At 35.6% G+C, this 17,163-nt stretch overlaps 1 protein-coding gene across 1 annotated transcript; it reads right to left on the bottom strand.

Moving 5' to 3' along the window:
- Positions 1-10,441: 10,441 nt before the first annotated feature.
- On the bottom strand, positions 10,442-16,717 carry LOC116082128 (prolactin-2A1). Its single transcript, XM_031358931.1, has 5 exons — positions 16,644-16,717; positions 14,117-14,292; positions 12,759-12,866; positions 11,554-11,733; positions 10,442-10,781 (listed from the first exon to the last, which is right to left on the bottom strand). Exons 1-5 carry the CDS (start codon positions 16,672-16,674, stop codon positions 10,590-10,592), a joined length of 687 nt encoding a protein of 228 aa, XP_031214791.1. The 5' UTR covers positions 16,675-16,717; the 3' UTR covers positions 10,442-10,589.
- Between the last annotated feature and the right edge of the window lie 446 nt (positions 16,718-17,163).

Below are 17,163 nucleotides of genomic sequence, written 5' to 3'. Positions count from 1 at the left end.
ATAGTTAGCCTCTACAACTCCTTCCATGGGTATTTTGTTCCCCCTTTTAAGAAGGAACTAAGTATCCTACTTTGGTCTTCCTTCTTGAGTTTCTTATGGTTTGTGGTTTGTACTTTGTGTATTCCGATATTCTAGGCTAATATCCACTTCATGAGGTCCCACTTGTAAATGGTCGTCCTTAATTTCTGGGTAAATGGAATCCTATTGAGAAAGTTATTTTCCTATATGTGTTTTTAAAAGAGCATTGCCTATGTTCTCTTCCAAAAGCTTCAGTATTACACATGGAAGTAAGCTTTCAGTTTACACATGGAAGTCTTTATTACTTGAGTATTGTAGAAGATGATAGGGATTTGGTTTCATTCTTCTACATGTGGGTATCCAGTTTTGCCTGTAGCATTTGCTAATGATGCTGTCATTTCTCCAGAGTGGGTTATGAGTTGGCATTTTGCCAAATGGAGAGAGCTATAGGTACCTATACTCATGTTTCAACTCCTGTTTTATTCCATTGACTAGCATGCCCATTTGTTGTGTCCGGACCAAACTGCTTTTACTGCTAAATGTCTGTAACATGTGCCTTACAATCCAAGATGGTAATCCCTTTATCATTATTCTCTTTGCTCAGGATTGTTTTCATAATCTGGTCTTTTGTGCCTTCTTGTGAATATTATAATGTGTTCTTGGTTTTTACTGTTTCTGTGATGAATGCTGTAAGGGCTATTTTGGATTACATTAAGTGTGTAAATTGCTTTAGGAAGATCAATCATGTTCACAATATTCATTCTCACAATCCATGACCATGAGAGATCTTTTACCAATTTCTTTCTTTAGTGATTTAAAGTTTTCATTGTAGAGGTCTCATGCCTCTTTATTAGGTTTATTTCTAGAAAGTTTATTTTCTTTGAGGCTATATGAAATTGGATTTTTTCTGTGAGCTCTCACTCAGCATACTTGGACTTGGTATATAGGGAAGTTATTGATTTTTAAGAGTTAATTTCATATTATGCCACTGTGCATGAATGGTGAACAATTTTAGAATATTTTTGATGATAGTTTGGAATGTCCTATGTATAATATCTTATCATCTGCAAATATATGAAATTAGACTTTTTTCCTCTTTGTATGACTTTATTGTCCTTTTCTTGCCTAAAATTCCCTGATATATTGAAAAGGACTATGAAAGATGGACAGCCAATTTTTGTTCCCATTTTAAATATGTTTTCTTGATTTAGAATAATATTGGATGTGGATTTGTTATATATAACCTTTATTATTTTGAGATATGTTACCTCCAGTCCAACAGGACTTTTATCATGAAGGTATGCTGGATTTTGTCAAAGGCTTTTTCTTCATCAATTGAGATGATAATCTGATTTTTGTCTGTAAGCCAATTTATATGATTTATTATAATCATTGGTTTAGGTAATCTTACCCTTATTTGTCTGGAATAATAAAACATCAATGTATATCATTGATGTATTACAATAAAATATGATTTCAAAGGTATGTAAGTATACAACTAACATATTGCATAACTATTTGAAGGTCTGAGAATACCTGTGTGTATCAATTTGTTAAGATAAAAGAATAATATTATTTTGTATTAGTCTACTCAGGGTTTTGAAAACTTGAAAAAATAGATATATTTTGAGATCACCCACTACTTATTAGCCAATATCTGTAGTGTACTGACAGACAATCCAAATTACTACACTATAACTACACTGAAAATTTCCAACAGTATGACATATGTTGGGGATATGAGTATGACATGGTACTCTAACAGTATATAAGCTTAGATTCCTATCCATTCTAGATAACTAATTTTTTAAACTTTGCTTTCTATTACTGTATTAACAGTACAAAGAAAATTATCTTGGAAAGGAAGGTTTCTTTGAGCTTATAGTTTGTATCTATTATTAAGTGACACTAAAGCAGGATCACAAGTCAGAAGCTTCAAGTAGAAGATATAGCGAAACAGTGTCTACGTTATTGGTTCATTGACTTACTTATTCAGGAATTTCATCACCACAGTAGGTTGGACATCCTCCATGATATTTCAGTTAAGATAATGGCTCCATATATGGCTATGGGATAGTCAGATCTATTAAATTCTTCAGTTGAGGCTTCCTTTCCACTGATGGCACAAGGTTTGTGTCCAGTGGACAGCAGAAGGAATGGATGAGACTAAGGCATTTTGTGAGATAATGAGTTGGTCTCATTCTCAAACTATTGATCATTGTCCTCTCAGTCTCTGGTGTGTGAAGTCACAAAGGTGGAAATATGGAGATGAACCATTTTTGTGATGATTACCAGAAAATGGACTATATTGGGCAAGGTAACCTTAATCCAGAAAGACAAGTACCACTGGCCTTTCATTTGTGGTTCTTGTTCCAAATCTTCAGGTATGAATATATAACCTCAGGTACCACAGAAACCAGGAAGGAAAAATGTAACTGCTGGAAGAGGCAAAAACTCTAGAGAAAGGAAAAGTGTACTGAAAATGTCTTACATATACACACATACACACACACACACACACACACACACACACACACTCATGCATTTATACATATACACATTTGTATGCAAAATGGAATATTTATAAAGAAAATGAAGTAATAAGAACTGCAGCTAAATTAGTAGAAATATACCATTTTGTATAGAGTGAGGTCCCCTAGTGCTACACAAATAAGCTATGTACTCTCACTCATGTGAAGTGCTTAAGTTCAAATCCTACCTTTTAATTTCTGTGAGTCTTTAACAAGGATTAAAGCTTGGAACTAGGAATCTACAAATGAGTCATTGGCAAAGGGATGTATTTAGGGAAGAGGGCAGTAGAATGACTATAAGTGAAAAGAAAGTAGAGAGTTGGTAGTAGGTAGTGGAGTGATAAAATGGAGAATTGAAAGGCCAGAGATGGTCCTTAGTTAAAATGAAATGCACATGAATATATTAATTGAGAGCACATTATCTTCTAATTTAAGCAAAAAACTAAGAGTAGATAGTCAAATATATTTGATATGAGAGATTACGGTGGAATATTGTGAACTATGGATTAAATGAAGATGGAGACAGACCATCTGAGTAAGTGAGGAGTAAGGATAAGTTAATGAGTACTAATGGTGAATGAGAAATAATTAAGAAAATCAATTATTTTGTAAGCCAATTGAAATGCATTTAAAATGGTTTTGAACAAAAATATGCTACAGTAATGAACAATGTTACTTCCAGAAGGAATGGTTACTTATTGAACATCTCCATACCTGATACATGATTCTTCCCTATGAGTTGTTTGCCAGAAAAGCCCGAGATGCACCTCCAAATAAGAAGCTTTTGTCATAACTCTTAGTGGTCCATCATAACCACGTAGTAGACTCTGTGGTTAAAATACTTCAATTACATAATACAGAAAAAAAAATTGCTCTTGAACTGACAAGACAACTCTTCCTTCCTGTCAGCTTTCACAGTCCTATAAGGTCCTATGCATGCAGCTGGGGTTATATGAAATCTCAAAATACTTTTAATTTGCATTGCCTTGATGATGAATAATATGATCAGGTTTGAATACTTGTCATCCACTTGTAATAATTACTAAAATGTCTCTTTCTTCCTTTTGTTGAAAATATTATTTTCTCATATAATATATCTTGATTACAGTCTCCTCTCTCTCTACTCATTTCCTCCTCACCTCTCCTTCTCTCCAGATCCACCACTTTTCTGTGTTTCATTGTAAAGCACGCACTTTTAAGAGATAACATCAAACATGACCAAACAAAATATAATAAGATGAAACAAAAATATATACCAAAGTTGAACCCGGTAACCCAACATGAGAAGAGTCCAAAGAGCAGGTACAAATAAACCTATCATCTCTCTCAGATGTCCCATAAAATACTAAGCTAATAGTTATAATGTATAAACAGATGACTTGCTGTCGACCCATGTTAATACTGTGCTTGTTGTTTCAGTCTCTGAACTCGTGTTCTCTGATTAGTTGCTTTAGAGGATCTTGTTCTCCTGGTCTCCTCCATCCCCTTTGGCTCTTAAATTATCCACATCATCTTCTTCTGGATTACCTGAGCTGTGATAGAAGGGATTTGATGAAGATCCCTGTCATTTGCACATTATTCCACGTAATGCTGGGTTGTGGGTCTCTACATCTATTTCCAGCTGCTGCTGGAGGAAGGCTCTCTGCTGATGACTTGATAAGGCACTGACCTCTGAGTATAGTAGAATACAATTAAGAGTCATTTTATTGATTCCCACTTTTTAACCAACAGTGTTTGGTTTTACTCTAGATCTATGGGCTATCTAGTCTCTGCTTCTTGGTAACCCATCAGTGTTCCTTCTCATGGGTTACTTCTCATAGAGTGGGCCTTAAGTCAAATGTAACCTTCTGGGCTACCTCTACAAGTGTACCACCATTGGTCAAATATTCTTTTTTCAGACAAGCTATATTATAGATCAAGTGTTTTGTGTCTGGATTAGTGTCCACATTTGTCTTTCAGAAGCTTAGAAAGTGCCTTCCCACACTAAAGATACTAGAACATAGATTTGAAATTTCCATGTTGGCACCAGCTCAATTTCCCTATGTTCAGTAGCTGTATGGGTGTTATCCTCAGTAATGGGGCCTCACTGTTCAATAACCTGGGTGGTTTTGGAATTTCCATGGGACTATAGTTCTTTGAGAATTTCATAATGTGTTCTAATCATATTCACTTTCTGTCTTAGTCAGCAGTGTATTGCTGTGGAGAGACACTATGATTATGGCAACTGTTTTAAAGGAAAGCATTTAACTAGGGCAGGCTTACCATTTCAGAGGTTTAGTTCACAGTCTTCATGGTGGGCAGCCTGGTAGCATGCAGGCAGATATGGTACTGAAGATGTAGATGAGAGTTCTACATTCAAGTCCACAAGCAACAGGAAGAGAACTGTGGGTTTTGATTATACTTGTTGAAACTTCAAAGCTCACCCTTTAGAAATACACTTCCTTCAAAGTGCCACACATCCCAATCCTTTCAAATAGTTCTACTCCCTGGTGAACAAATATTCAAATCTACGAGCCTATGAGGGCCATTCTCATTCAAACAACTACACTTGTTGCCCAACTCCTACCTGTTCTTCCCATCTGTTTTCCCTACTTATCCAATGCATTGTTTAATTTTTCTTAAAAATATTGAGTTCAACTTGGATTACCAAAATATTCTTTGATATATGGTTTCCCACTCGAACATCAATGAATTACCAATGGTTTCATTCATAGAAAAAGAAAAAGGAAAAACCTGACTATTCCTCTCTTCATAGCTATATGTTGCCAGTAGCCCAATGTCTAGTGGTGATTCTTTGTGCTCTCTCTACTTCTCTCCTCTCCATACAGGAATTCTGTATTGCTTGAACTTATAGAGGTTTGTGCTTGATCCAATAACTGCTATGAACTCATATGTTCCAGTGTCCCGGTGTGTCCAGAAGACATCATTTCTGGATATTAAATATTTATACCCTCTCTTCTGCAATAATTCATTAGTCTTGTGAAAAAGGGGTATGAATAAGATATCTAACTTAAGGCCAAGAATTCCATAATCTCGCATTGTATTCATGTTGCCCAGTTGTATTAGTCACCATCAATGGCAATAGAAACTTCTCTGATGAGGATTGAGAGTTGTATTTGTCTAGTCACAAGCATTCTCTTTATTATGTCAGTTTATTAGAATAATAGGTATAACTCATTCCTTAAGCCCTTTGACCTGACTTGGCATAGGTTCTTGTCGAAATTATGTGGCAGATGTATTTCATAGACTCATATTCAATTAGAAAGCTGTTAGTTACTCTAACTCTGCTCAATTAGAAAGCTGTTAGGTCCACTATTGTACCAGTGGGCACGTTTTCACAGACTAGTTGTTACTATAGCAGGCAGGGATCTCAGCTGGGTAAGACTGATAAATTTTCTCTTCCTATACCATGCATAATATTTTCCAGTACCACAATAGCAAGCTTGTAGGGATGAAGCTTTCAGTTCACTATCAGCTTCAATTCAAATATGGTATGCCTACTGCAATAGAGTCTTACCTCATGTTCTGGAGGGTAACCAGTAGCATTATCAGTAACCCGGAATGTTTGTTTAGATGTATATGAGACTTTACACTCCAATGTTGCCCTCCCATTCTCCACCTCAGTTTAACACTCCCTGCTCCATTGTTTCCCTTTAATCATTTAGAGCACTGTGTTCTATCTTCCCTCCCTAAAATTCACCCCAATAATGACCCAAGAATAATGTTCTCACCTCTATAGGTATTTCCAAATTTACATTTTCAAATGAAGCATACAAATCTGAAGATTCAAAGTTAAATATACAAATGAAAGAATACATATGAAAAATTTCCTTATACACCTGGATTATCACTTATAATGATTACAATTATAACACTTATAATGATTACACTAATTATACTTATGATAATTTTTTAGTTCAATACATTTGTCTACAAGTTTCATAATTTCATTTTTCTTAACAGTTGAGAAATATTCCATTATGCAAATGCATCACACTTTCATTCTTCTTTCTCAGTATGTCTTAGTCAGGATTTATATTCCTGCACAAACATTATGACCAAGAAGCAAATTAGGGAGGAAAGGGTTTATTTGGCTTACTTCCACATTGCTGTTTATCACAAAGGAAGTCAGGACTGGAACTCAGGCAGGTCAGGAAGCAGGAGCTGAGGCAGAGGCCATGGAGAGATGTTTCTTACTGACTTGCTTCCCCTGGCTTGCTCAGCCCGCTTTCTTGTAGAACCCAAGACTTCCAGCCCAGGGATGGCAACACCCACAAGGGGCCCTAACCCCTTGATCACTAATTGAGAAAATGCCCCACAGCTGGATCTCATGGAGGCACTTCCCCAACTGAAACTCCCTTCTCTGTGATAACTCCAGCCTGTGTCAAATTGGCACACAAAACCAGCCAGTATGAAGTCTATGGGTATCTAGGATGTGTCCATTTACTGGCTATTGTGAATACACCAGCAATGAACATGGATGTGTAGGCATCTGTGCATAGGTTGCTTCTGTGCATAGGCCATTTGATTGTATACTTAGGAATGCTGTACCAGGTTCACATAATATATATATATATATATATAATATATATATATTTATATATATATATAATATATATATATATATATATATATATTTAGCTTTTTGAGGACATCTACACAGATTCTCAATGAAGTAACATAATCACAGAATGAGAATCCTCACATGTTTTCTCTCATATGTGAATGACAGCTTTGAATTGTTATGTATGTGCTTTAATGAGAATATCTCAACAAGCCAAAAAGCTAGTAAGTTACTATGGGAGCTAAATCCTAGGAAGTAAGATATGAAATAAATAATTTTGAGGGGATGAAAGGGATATAATGGGACAGGAAGATTGAAATGGATTGGGATATAGAACTAAATAGAAGGGAGATTGTAGAGAGAGATAACTAAAGACTTTAAACATAACCTATGGTAACTTAAAACTGTAGAAAGTTATTAAAATGCACACATATAAATGTGTAAAAGAGGTTGAAAGAGCTTTATATTGTAACTGGAATTTAACACTTCTGTTTGACAAAAGTATAAGTTGAAAATACTATTTCCAGGTGTGAGTTACCTCTTTTGAGTTATTCATCTGTACATTCTATTGTCATTGCTTTTGATTACCAACTAGATAGTATGACCATGTTGCTTAAGATATTACATACTTGAGACAGAGAGTACAGGGAACAAGTGGTTCCCAGCTGTAAGCTTCATCCACATGGAGTGCTCTTCATAATGACAGAAGGCAACATACATGCTACCAGAACAAATGTAATTAGAAGTTTCTCCTAGCTGTGAACACTGCAGTCTTCAATAATGGTTCACTTGTCACAATATATGTGTTGCTACAAAACTGGCACCAGTAATATGGAGAGGCTAATCATTTTATGATTAAATTTGAAGTCCTGCCCACAAGATAAAATTCATTCCTGGTACCGTGAACTGGGCCTCATACCCCTGGATAAGTATTTCAGAAGCCCTAGGGAAGAAACTAATATTATTCTGATAAATAAACATATTAAATTGCCACTGAGTTCTTGTCTTTATACCTATAGGTTTGCATCTCTATACCCTCATCTCAGAAGCTTCTTTTTGCTGTACATAGATATTAATACAGAAATCCCAAATAGTCATTGGTCTAAGAGTAAAACACTATGAAGAATTGAACTCTAAATAAAACATTTATATTACACTCTGACTTCCCATGCTCAAGGATCATTGTGTAAAGAGAGGAAGAAAAATATTAATATTGAGAGCTGGTGGATATTTTCAGTGAAACGAATATTGTACACATGAACTCTGAGCAGCTGTGGTGTTATGCATAAGATTAAGACATTCAAAAATCTCTACATGGATGGAGGAGAGAATGACAATGTCCCAACTCTAGCTGAGTCTCCATTGTCAAGTGAGGAATGATGGAGAATGGGGATTAGGGTAAGTCCTATGATAGGCTGTTCACTCAGTGACAGTTACATGGGCCTGTGGCCATGCACACATAGGCAAGTTGTGGACTTCATGTCTGTAAAAAAAAAAAACCACATGTAATCAGGAGAGAAAGTAGTAGAAAAAATAGGGGAGAAGTTTAATGGTAGTGAGTAGAAGTGGATTGGATCAAAACCTACAATATGTAAGTATAAATATCTAAAGTAATTATAATATTGATTAAAAAGTATGGCATGTACTCAAGCTACTGATTTAAAATATTAATTTGTAAATAAAAGTAAATAAAACTCTCCATGAGTATGGAATCCATATTCCATATGGAAATACTACTCATTTTGTTTTCACAACTGGTCATAATGCCAAATTGCCTTATTATTTTATTTTTACATGTGTTTTTTTAAGATTCATTATTTTATGTATATGAGTGCTCTATCTATACGTATACCTGCATGCCAGAAGTCATCAGACTTATTAGATATATCACATAGATTATTGTGAGGTGCCAAATGGTTGCTGGGAATTGAACTCAGGACCTCTGGAAGAGCAAGCAGTGCTCTTAATCAAGGAGCCGTCTCCTCAGTGTCAAACTGCCTTATGATATTCAATTTTACATTCATATATTTATGCTGCCCCAACATTGGTTAGAAAATCTTGGGCATAGAGTAAGTGGTGTTGAGACAGATTGCTGGTCAGAGTACTGAGAATAAGCAATTGTGAGTGTCCAGCCATAGATAGGATGTCTTGATCAACACCTACTGAGCAATACTCAGGGGACATGTGGGAAAAAGAATGGGGAGATAAAGTAAGACCTGAGAAGTTGGGTGGAGTGCTATGAAATGTTATACTATAGACACGAGACAGTGGTTGTGTACATGAACTCAGGACATTTGTTGTTACTTAAACATGTTTAGCACAAGATAAAGATACTTCAAACTTCTAGCATGGAGCATGAACAGGCTCTGAAACCCCAGCACTTGCTGAGGGGCTATTGGCAATCAATGGTTGTCAGGGAAGGAGAGTTGGATTTCTTTAGTGTTATGGGTAACACTGTAATTGCACTCAGTGACTAAATATACACAGATAAAGTATAACAAAAGATGGGCTTGAAGTTGCAATGAATATATAATGATAGTGTTGTTCTACCTCAAGACATGCCAGAGATCAGGGATAAGAAAAGCTCCCAAGAATCAGTGGGAGTGACCTTATCTGAAACTCATAGCAATAGGGATATGGAACCTGAAGAGGCCACCTCCTGCAGCCTGGCTAATAACCCAGTAGAGTGATAGAGACATCAACCCACCACAAAACTTTCAAACCAAAATTTATCCTGCCTTCAAGAAATACATGGGCAGGGATGGAGCAGAGCCTCAGGGAATAAACACCCAATAACTGGCCCAACTGGAGACCCATCCCATGGGCAAGCACCAAGTCCTGATAATATTAGTGATACTCTGTTATGCTTGCAGGCAGGAGCCTCTTTGAGGATCCATGTGGCAGCTGACTCAGACAGATGCAGATATCCATAGCCAAACAGTGGATGGAGCTTGGAGACTCTTGTAGGAGAGGTGAGGGAAGGATTGAGGATCCTGAATGGGATAGGAATCCTAAAGGGGGAACAGCAGATATTTCAGGTTTTAAAAACTACCACAATGCTACAGAAATACAGTTCCTTGCACTTGATGTTAAGGATACAAGAATTCCAAGTTTTAGAATAAGCTTACTAAAGGAGATTTGTGAAAAATATCACTCCTGGATTAATCTCCTAATAATTTATACATTTATATTATATAATTGTTAAATTAGTTGTGAAATGTGCTGATTTCATGCATACATTCTTTTACTTGTGAAATATTTGACTATCCCAGTGGTATGCATAAAGTTTTTATTAAATGAAATAAAAAAATTTTGACCAATTGACTTCTCAGATGGTCACATATATAGGGCCAATTTTTATTGTGAAAGAAGATAACCATCACTGAGCATGCATTTAAAAAAGAAAAAAATTAAAGGAAGTTTCACAGCAATAAATCATCCAGTAGCATCTCAGATGAGGATGTGATGAAAAGGGCTTAGCAGTTGTTTCCATTTGAAATTTTGCATTTCACCATCTTGAGAGCAGTTTCAACCTTTTGAATATCTCTGCCCTCACAGCGGATCATGTTATAATATGCAAAGAGGCGAATATCTTCACTCTCTGACTGCAAGGTTGCCAGTCCAGGCCATCCAGGGTAGTTCTCATCTTCTGTATCTTCATTTTGCATCTGATCATAAAAAAGAAAGTCAACTATGAATTATATATTACTATTTGAGGGTACATACCTTTTCTAAATGTGAACTGAATACATGTAAAGAGTTAGCATTGTTAAACTCAGCCAAGCTTATAGATTTTCATGGGAATTGGGTCAAGGTACCGAAAATCTGAAGAATTGATATATGAATTTTATGTCTTATAAACGATATTCTTACAAAAGTTGAAGAATGGACCATCAGGAAGTTTCTTGACTTTAGACATAGAATTGAAAATCCTAGGAAAAATCCAACATTCCTTCCATCTCTTAAATAATGTTACATGCCTTCAACAAAGACCCTTACTTGTCCCTCTTTTCTTAATAGCTTTTGATATTGAAACAGTGTCCTCTCTTATTTTCAACCAAATCAATCCTTCACATAATGTGCATATCTGAAACCTGAGACTCAGTGATGCTTGCATGATGTAAGATAAAAGTAGTTAAGGGAGGACCATGATAAGAAGATCTACTGAAGTACCTGGGTGTTTGACATTTGCACAAAAAATGGTCCGGTCTGAATATAGATTATGGGTAGATGACTCCTTCAGAAGTCTCTGGGATGTGAAGATCTGAGTGAAACATCCCACAGATAGTTGGAATTGACAGCCTCTCCTTAAATAGTGTGTCTGTGATATATTTCAGAATCTACAGAATTTTTTGTAAAGAGAGATTTTAAAATTCAATTCTCCTTGCTCTGATCACCCTGTTTTCACAGAAACTGAAGAAGTGCAAAGGTGCTGCTTACTTGGAAGAGAATGCTCTTAACTCCCTCCAGGAGTCCAGTGCTCTTTGCCTCAATCTCTCTGGCTTTGGAGAGGATAGCAGGAGAGACGTCTTTCAAGGATGGCAGGTTGTTCACTAGATGTTTCAGAGGGACTATCCAGGCTCTCAATAATTTGCTTGCTAATTTCAGTAGGGTTACAGGCTAAGTAACCATATTTGAACAATCATTAAAATAAGTGAAAAAAAAAAACCACAGTTAGACACAGGCAAATTTTGCTCAAAAGGGTTGAATAAACTTGCTTTGTTACTCATGTGTGTATTTGAAACATTCTTTTGTAAAGTACATAAAGAAATGAAATGTGGCTATTGACCTTGTGTTATAGAATTTGAGTGGATTGATTCCAAACTGTCAGTAATGTGCTTTAAAGTTGTTAGCAAAGTAGTAACTTTTATTAAAAATATTCTCATCTGCAGCTCTATTTTCCCACTCTTTTTCATGATTTCATTGTTATTTAAATAGAAATTGTGAAGAAACAGAATATTTTAGCCATTAAGCAAAACACAGAGGATGCATTCTAAGGCTATGGATGTACAATAATTTGCATTTTAAATTATTTTGAGATCTTTTATGGCAGGAAATCAGAAGTGAGAAGTGATAAAAATTAGGAATTGGAGAAGACATGAGATGTAACCTTGTTGGCACACCGTGGGTGTGGTCACACACTGTGTAACATCTTATAATGATAACTGCATGTTCTCCTTATTTGACTTTCAGGTATGACATGAGTGAAGGCAGAGCAATCAGTTAGGATCAGAAACATAAATAGAACCAGGAGGAGCCTGAAATCCAGGAAGAACTGGTAAATGCATTAGTAATGCAAAGAACTGTCAACACAGAGTCTATTAGCAACATGTGATAAATACAACCACATTGACATTCTATAAGTCCATATTACTTCACATTTTACAATGAATGTCAACAATACTTTAAAATTTTCTACAGACAACATAAATTCTTAAGGTTCAGCATTGAAAGAGGAACCTCTGCATGATTGATTTATAGATTTATTCATGTTTTCTTAAAATTGTATAAGCTATATAGTAAAATCTCCTTTTGGTATTCATTCACTGTCCATTTCCTTCCAATATATTGACTAAAAGAACTTTATCATATGACAAAAGCAGTGTATATATTTGGTGAAATGAACACTGTGGGTGGAGACTCACATGTGTCTGCACGGCTTGACTCCCAGGTTTTGGAAGCTCGAGAGAAGATGTGTGACATTTTTTGAGGTTCTTTTTAATGAGATGGTGGCTCTGAGCATACTCAGTATCCTGAAAATGATGAAATATGTAGTTATGTGGTGACTAGAAGTTGTATAAATGAGTCGAATCATGGAACACTCAGGCAGTTGTTGATAATTCATTTAAATAATAAACAAAACTAAAATTAATATAGTAAGGAAATGAGTCATTTAACTGTATTTTACATTTAATTCTGTAGTTCTATTTTATATTAATGTAAAATTTAAAGCTAGCAAGCCTACCAAGTACCACTTCTTTTAAAAGATCATTTGTAACAAATGCCATCCTACACAATTTTCTTGAAAATACCTTGGAACCAACACAAGTATACCTTACTTAGTTCACTTGGAATATAGAAGTATTTGATTATTACAAAATGTCTTAAATCTTATGCAGAACATACTAGGAAATATTAATCCATGAACTAATTAAAATATAAAATTAATTTACTTATGTATGATAAAACTTAATTATTTGTAATGTACTTCTAAATCTTTATTGTTTAAAATATCCCTTATCCAAATATAGTAGTGACATATTTGATGGCTTGAATGGATTTCTAGGATGATAGCGAAATCCTAGGAGGCTCATCAGGCCATGTAAACTGTAGTATGAGAGATAACTTTTGGTAGTATATAGGCTTTAGAAGCATTAAGCCAATGTCTCAGAGGCCCATTGAGGTATAGAAATCATTTTTGTTATTTCATTTACTGGAGTAAAACATGCACCAGAAATTCTTGCAGATGCCTTCATCATGAAGGCCTGACCTTATTTCTTGCCTCAGACTATCTCGTTATTAAATCTCATATCTTGAATTGTTTAAAATTACTAATATCATTGGTGAATGTGAAGATCAGGTATTAAATTCCTCCCCCTCCCCGCCATTATCATCTCAGTGTCTAACTCTATTTAATGTTTGCGAGTTCCTACAATACATTTTCTCTTATTAGAAAATACAGATTTACAAGGTGAATCATGCAAACAAAGACTAGTTCACCAGATATACTGAAAGAGAACCAAACCTTTCCTCAGCCATGTCCAGCATGGATTTATACAACAATAATAAATTGAAATAAAAGTATAAAAAAATTATCTTGTAAACTATCTGATAGTCCATGAGAATGTTCAACTCTCTTGTCCTGTCATCTAGTAGCTTGTTTTCTTATCTATGAAGCTATATTGTTTGAAGTATGTTTCATGATAATTTAGACTACTATAACCCAATCATTTCCGTAAAAGAACAGTTTTCAAACATGTGGAAGTCAGTCAGCAGTACTTACAAATTTAGTGAAGAGTTCAAAAGATTTTTTACTTATCTCTTCAGACAAACTGACAGCTCTTTCAATCATTTCTTCAAAGGAACCAAAGCAGCGTCCATTCTTTACTAAGCATATGGGCAACACGGCCTCACTCTCCCACAGAAGCAGGTTGGATACCAGTAGCAGAAGCAGAGCCCCTGTTAAAGGAGAAATAATTGCCCAGGTGAGGACACCTTAGTCACATTTGGGAGAGAGAAGAAACCAATTACAAGTGGGGAGGGAGGCAGAGACCTGGGGACGAGGTATGGGATGTGGAGCAGTTGGATGGTGGATGAGGGTTTGGGGGGGTGGGATAAAATATGGAGTGTAAAAAGTAAAAAGAAAAAGAAAAAAGAAGATGTAGCCATCTGAATTTATCCAGAGTGGCTTGTCAATCTAATCCTTTGTTAATGCTGGACTCCTTTATACAAATTGTTGTTTTACTTTGTGCAAATAAAGAACATTTTCCAATGTGAATATTTCATTAGAGGATTATATTTTCTCACATTCATATTTTGTAATGTGAGTGTCTCTTTTCAGTTCTTCATAATTTCTGGCAGTGCTACATTCTGCAAACATTTGAAGTCTAACTTAAGTTGAGCTAGTGTGTGTTCAAGTCACTCTATTAAGGTAGATCAATGTCTTGTCATTTTTCTGCTGATTTTCAATAATGCCACTCAAAAATTTGTGATGTTTTAATTATTCATTTTACTTGATTTGTGGCAGTGCTTCATCTATATGTGTATGACATGCAAGCCTGGTACCTACAGAGGTCAGGAGATAGGATTAAATTTCCAGGGACTGAATATACACACAGCTATGATCAGCCATGTGGGTGTTGGGAACCAAAGCCAGGTTCAAGAGAAGCCATTGTTCTCATCTTCTGATGTCGTCACCTAATTTGTAACTTTAACTCAATGTTAAATATTAGGATTTTGAATACCTAAAGCTGTAAGAAAACAGTTTAGTTTGTTTTGATGACAAACAAGAATAAATCCACGATCATTTGTTTACTAATAGTTATGAAGGAGAGAGTGGTGTTATAAAAATGAAACCATATTATGGCTCTTCAGTGTGATCATGCTATACGTCTTCATTTGTCAAAATGTTCATACTTTCTTTTTCTGAATTTATGACTTACGCTGACTATGATGATAGAATAGATTACATGGAGAGGTCCTAAATTTTTTTATTGTCCCTACTCTCAGTAGTTTTGAGGAGTCAATATACTAACAGTGGTGTTCTTGTACATCACCAGAGGCTCTGTGTTCTAACAGATGGTTAGCTTTCTGCACAGCTACAAGTTCTTGCAATGTGATAACACAGGTTTTAGGAAGCTGATTTTATCTTCTTTCTCTGATTTGTGTGACATAGTTATAAAATGTGTTACTAATGAATTGTTTTGTAATGGGCTTGATTGGTGTTGTAATCAATTCTTTTTTATAAGAAACCAAAAACATTAATATATCAGTGATATCTAGTCTGAATACTATGAATCAGCATCAATGTATGTAAACGTAATGTTCATTCATTGACACTAGTCTGAAAGAACTCTTGATCCTCAGAAGCTTTGGTAAATGCAATTTGAAACATCTATCAGAAATTCAGATACTTAATAATATTTGTGCATGGAAAACACAAAAATAATATACTCCAAATAAAACCATCGAAAATACCCTTGATAGACAAGTTAAACCTTTCATTAAAAAGTACTATGCATACCTGAAATTCTTCAGGCTGTATAGAGCCAGGTCTGCTAGCTTTATCTACTATGTCAATCAAACTGTAAATATGATTAAGTTCATTTACAGTCTTCATTCTGTAGCTGTTACAAATTGTACCCACTCTTGTTGTCTTACTCTGACTGTAAGCATCAATGTTTACAAGTTTGACTCTTCCAGGTGGAACATCCCATTGTCTGGACTTCTTTTATTACTCATTGTTAAACGGAGCCCTTCCTGGTCTCTACAAATGCACACAGGCACTATTCCTCTTTTGCACTTTTATCAGCTCAGGCAATGTCTCTAACCATTGCTGGATATCTCCAAATAAGAAAACTTCCATTTCAGAACTAATAATGCAAAAGCTTATTACTGTGCAATTGTTTTCTAGAGTAATAGCTAGAAAATATTTCTCAGCTCTTTCTAACATTACTTCCACTTCACTGGGCAAGGTGTGGACAAATGTCTATTCACTGCATATGTGAGAATGACAGCACCCATAAAACAAACTAACAAAATACTGAAAAAACAAACCTCCTAAAACCAGTTTCTTTGATCTATAAGGCAGTGTTTCATGTCAATTGGAGGAATTCTGAAGTAGCGTTAGTGACAGGAGCATTGTTGAACTCAAGGCAGCTGCAGCTCTGAAGAGTTGCATGAGAGCTGGAAAGCAGATCACTGTATAGGAACAATAAAACCAGCAAAAGAATACTATCCAATCCAGCCTTGTAAAGCAATGCAATGTGCAAGGTTGTCATTTGAAATAATTTTACTGACGAATTACTTACCGCAACATGGAAGAGTTATAGACAGCTGCATGTCTGAGGAGTTCCACAGCAGGCTGGCTACAGAGTCAGAAAATCTTCCCACTACAGTCCTACCTTAAGTTAATTTTTCCTCCTATATAGTGTTTCACAGCACCCTCAAGGCCATATAGTGCTAAAGGGCAGAAGGAAGTAATATGCAAATACTTTGACTGTCTCCCTCAGGTGCTGTTTACAGCCCATTTGCTATGGTGATTAAGCTATGTATAACTGCATAGTTGGCTTATTCCAAGAACTGGTTAGGGTTCAAATCACGTTGTAAGTTACAAGAACATTCTGCTCTATGAAGACATATGTGAATTTCTTTTGTGCCCAAAACCTTTGTTATAATCTTCATATTCTTATGTATTTTAGATACTATTTCTTAACTTTCACTAAATCTTCAACCTGTCAAAATCTTGTTGGAGCATTGGAAACAAGGTCAAGAAGAGTCACATACTGAGCAATTTCACCTTGTGAGTCTTTTCAAATATCTATGGAACAC

This window comes from Mastomys coucha, unplaced genomic scaffold, assembly GCF_008632895.1.
Source record: "Mastomys coucha isolate ucsf_1 unplaced genomic scaffold, UCSF_Mcou_1 pScaffold7, whole genome shotgun sequence".
NCBI lineage: Eukaryota > Metazoa > Chordata > Mammalia > Rodentia > Muridae > Mastomys > Mastomys coucha.
The sequence above is the reverse complement of the archived record's forward strand: the minus strand, read 5'-3'. Positions and strand labels throughout refer to the sequence as shown.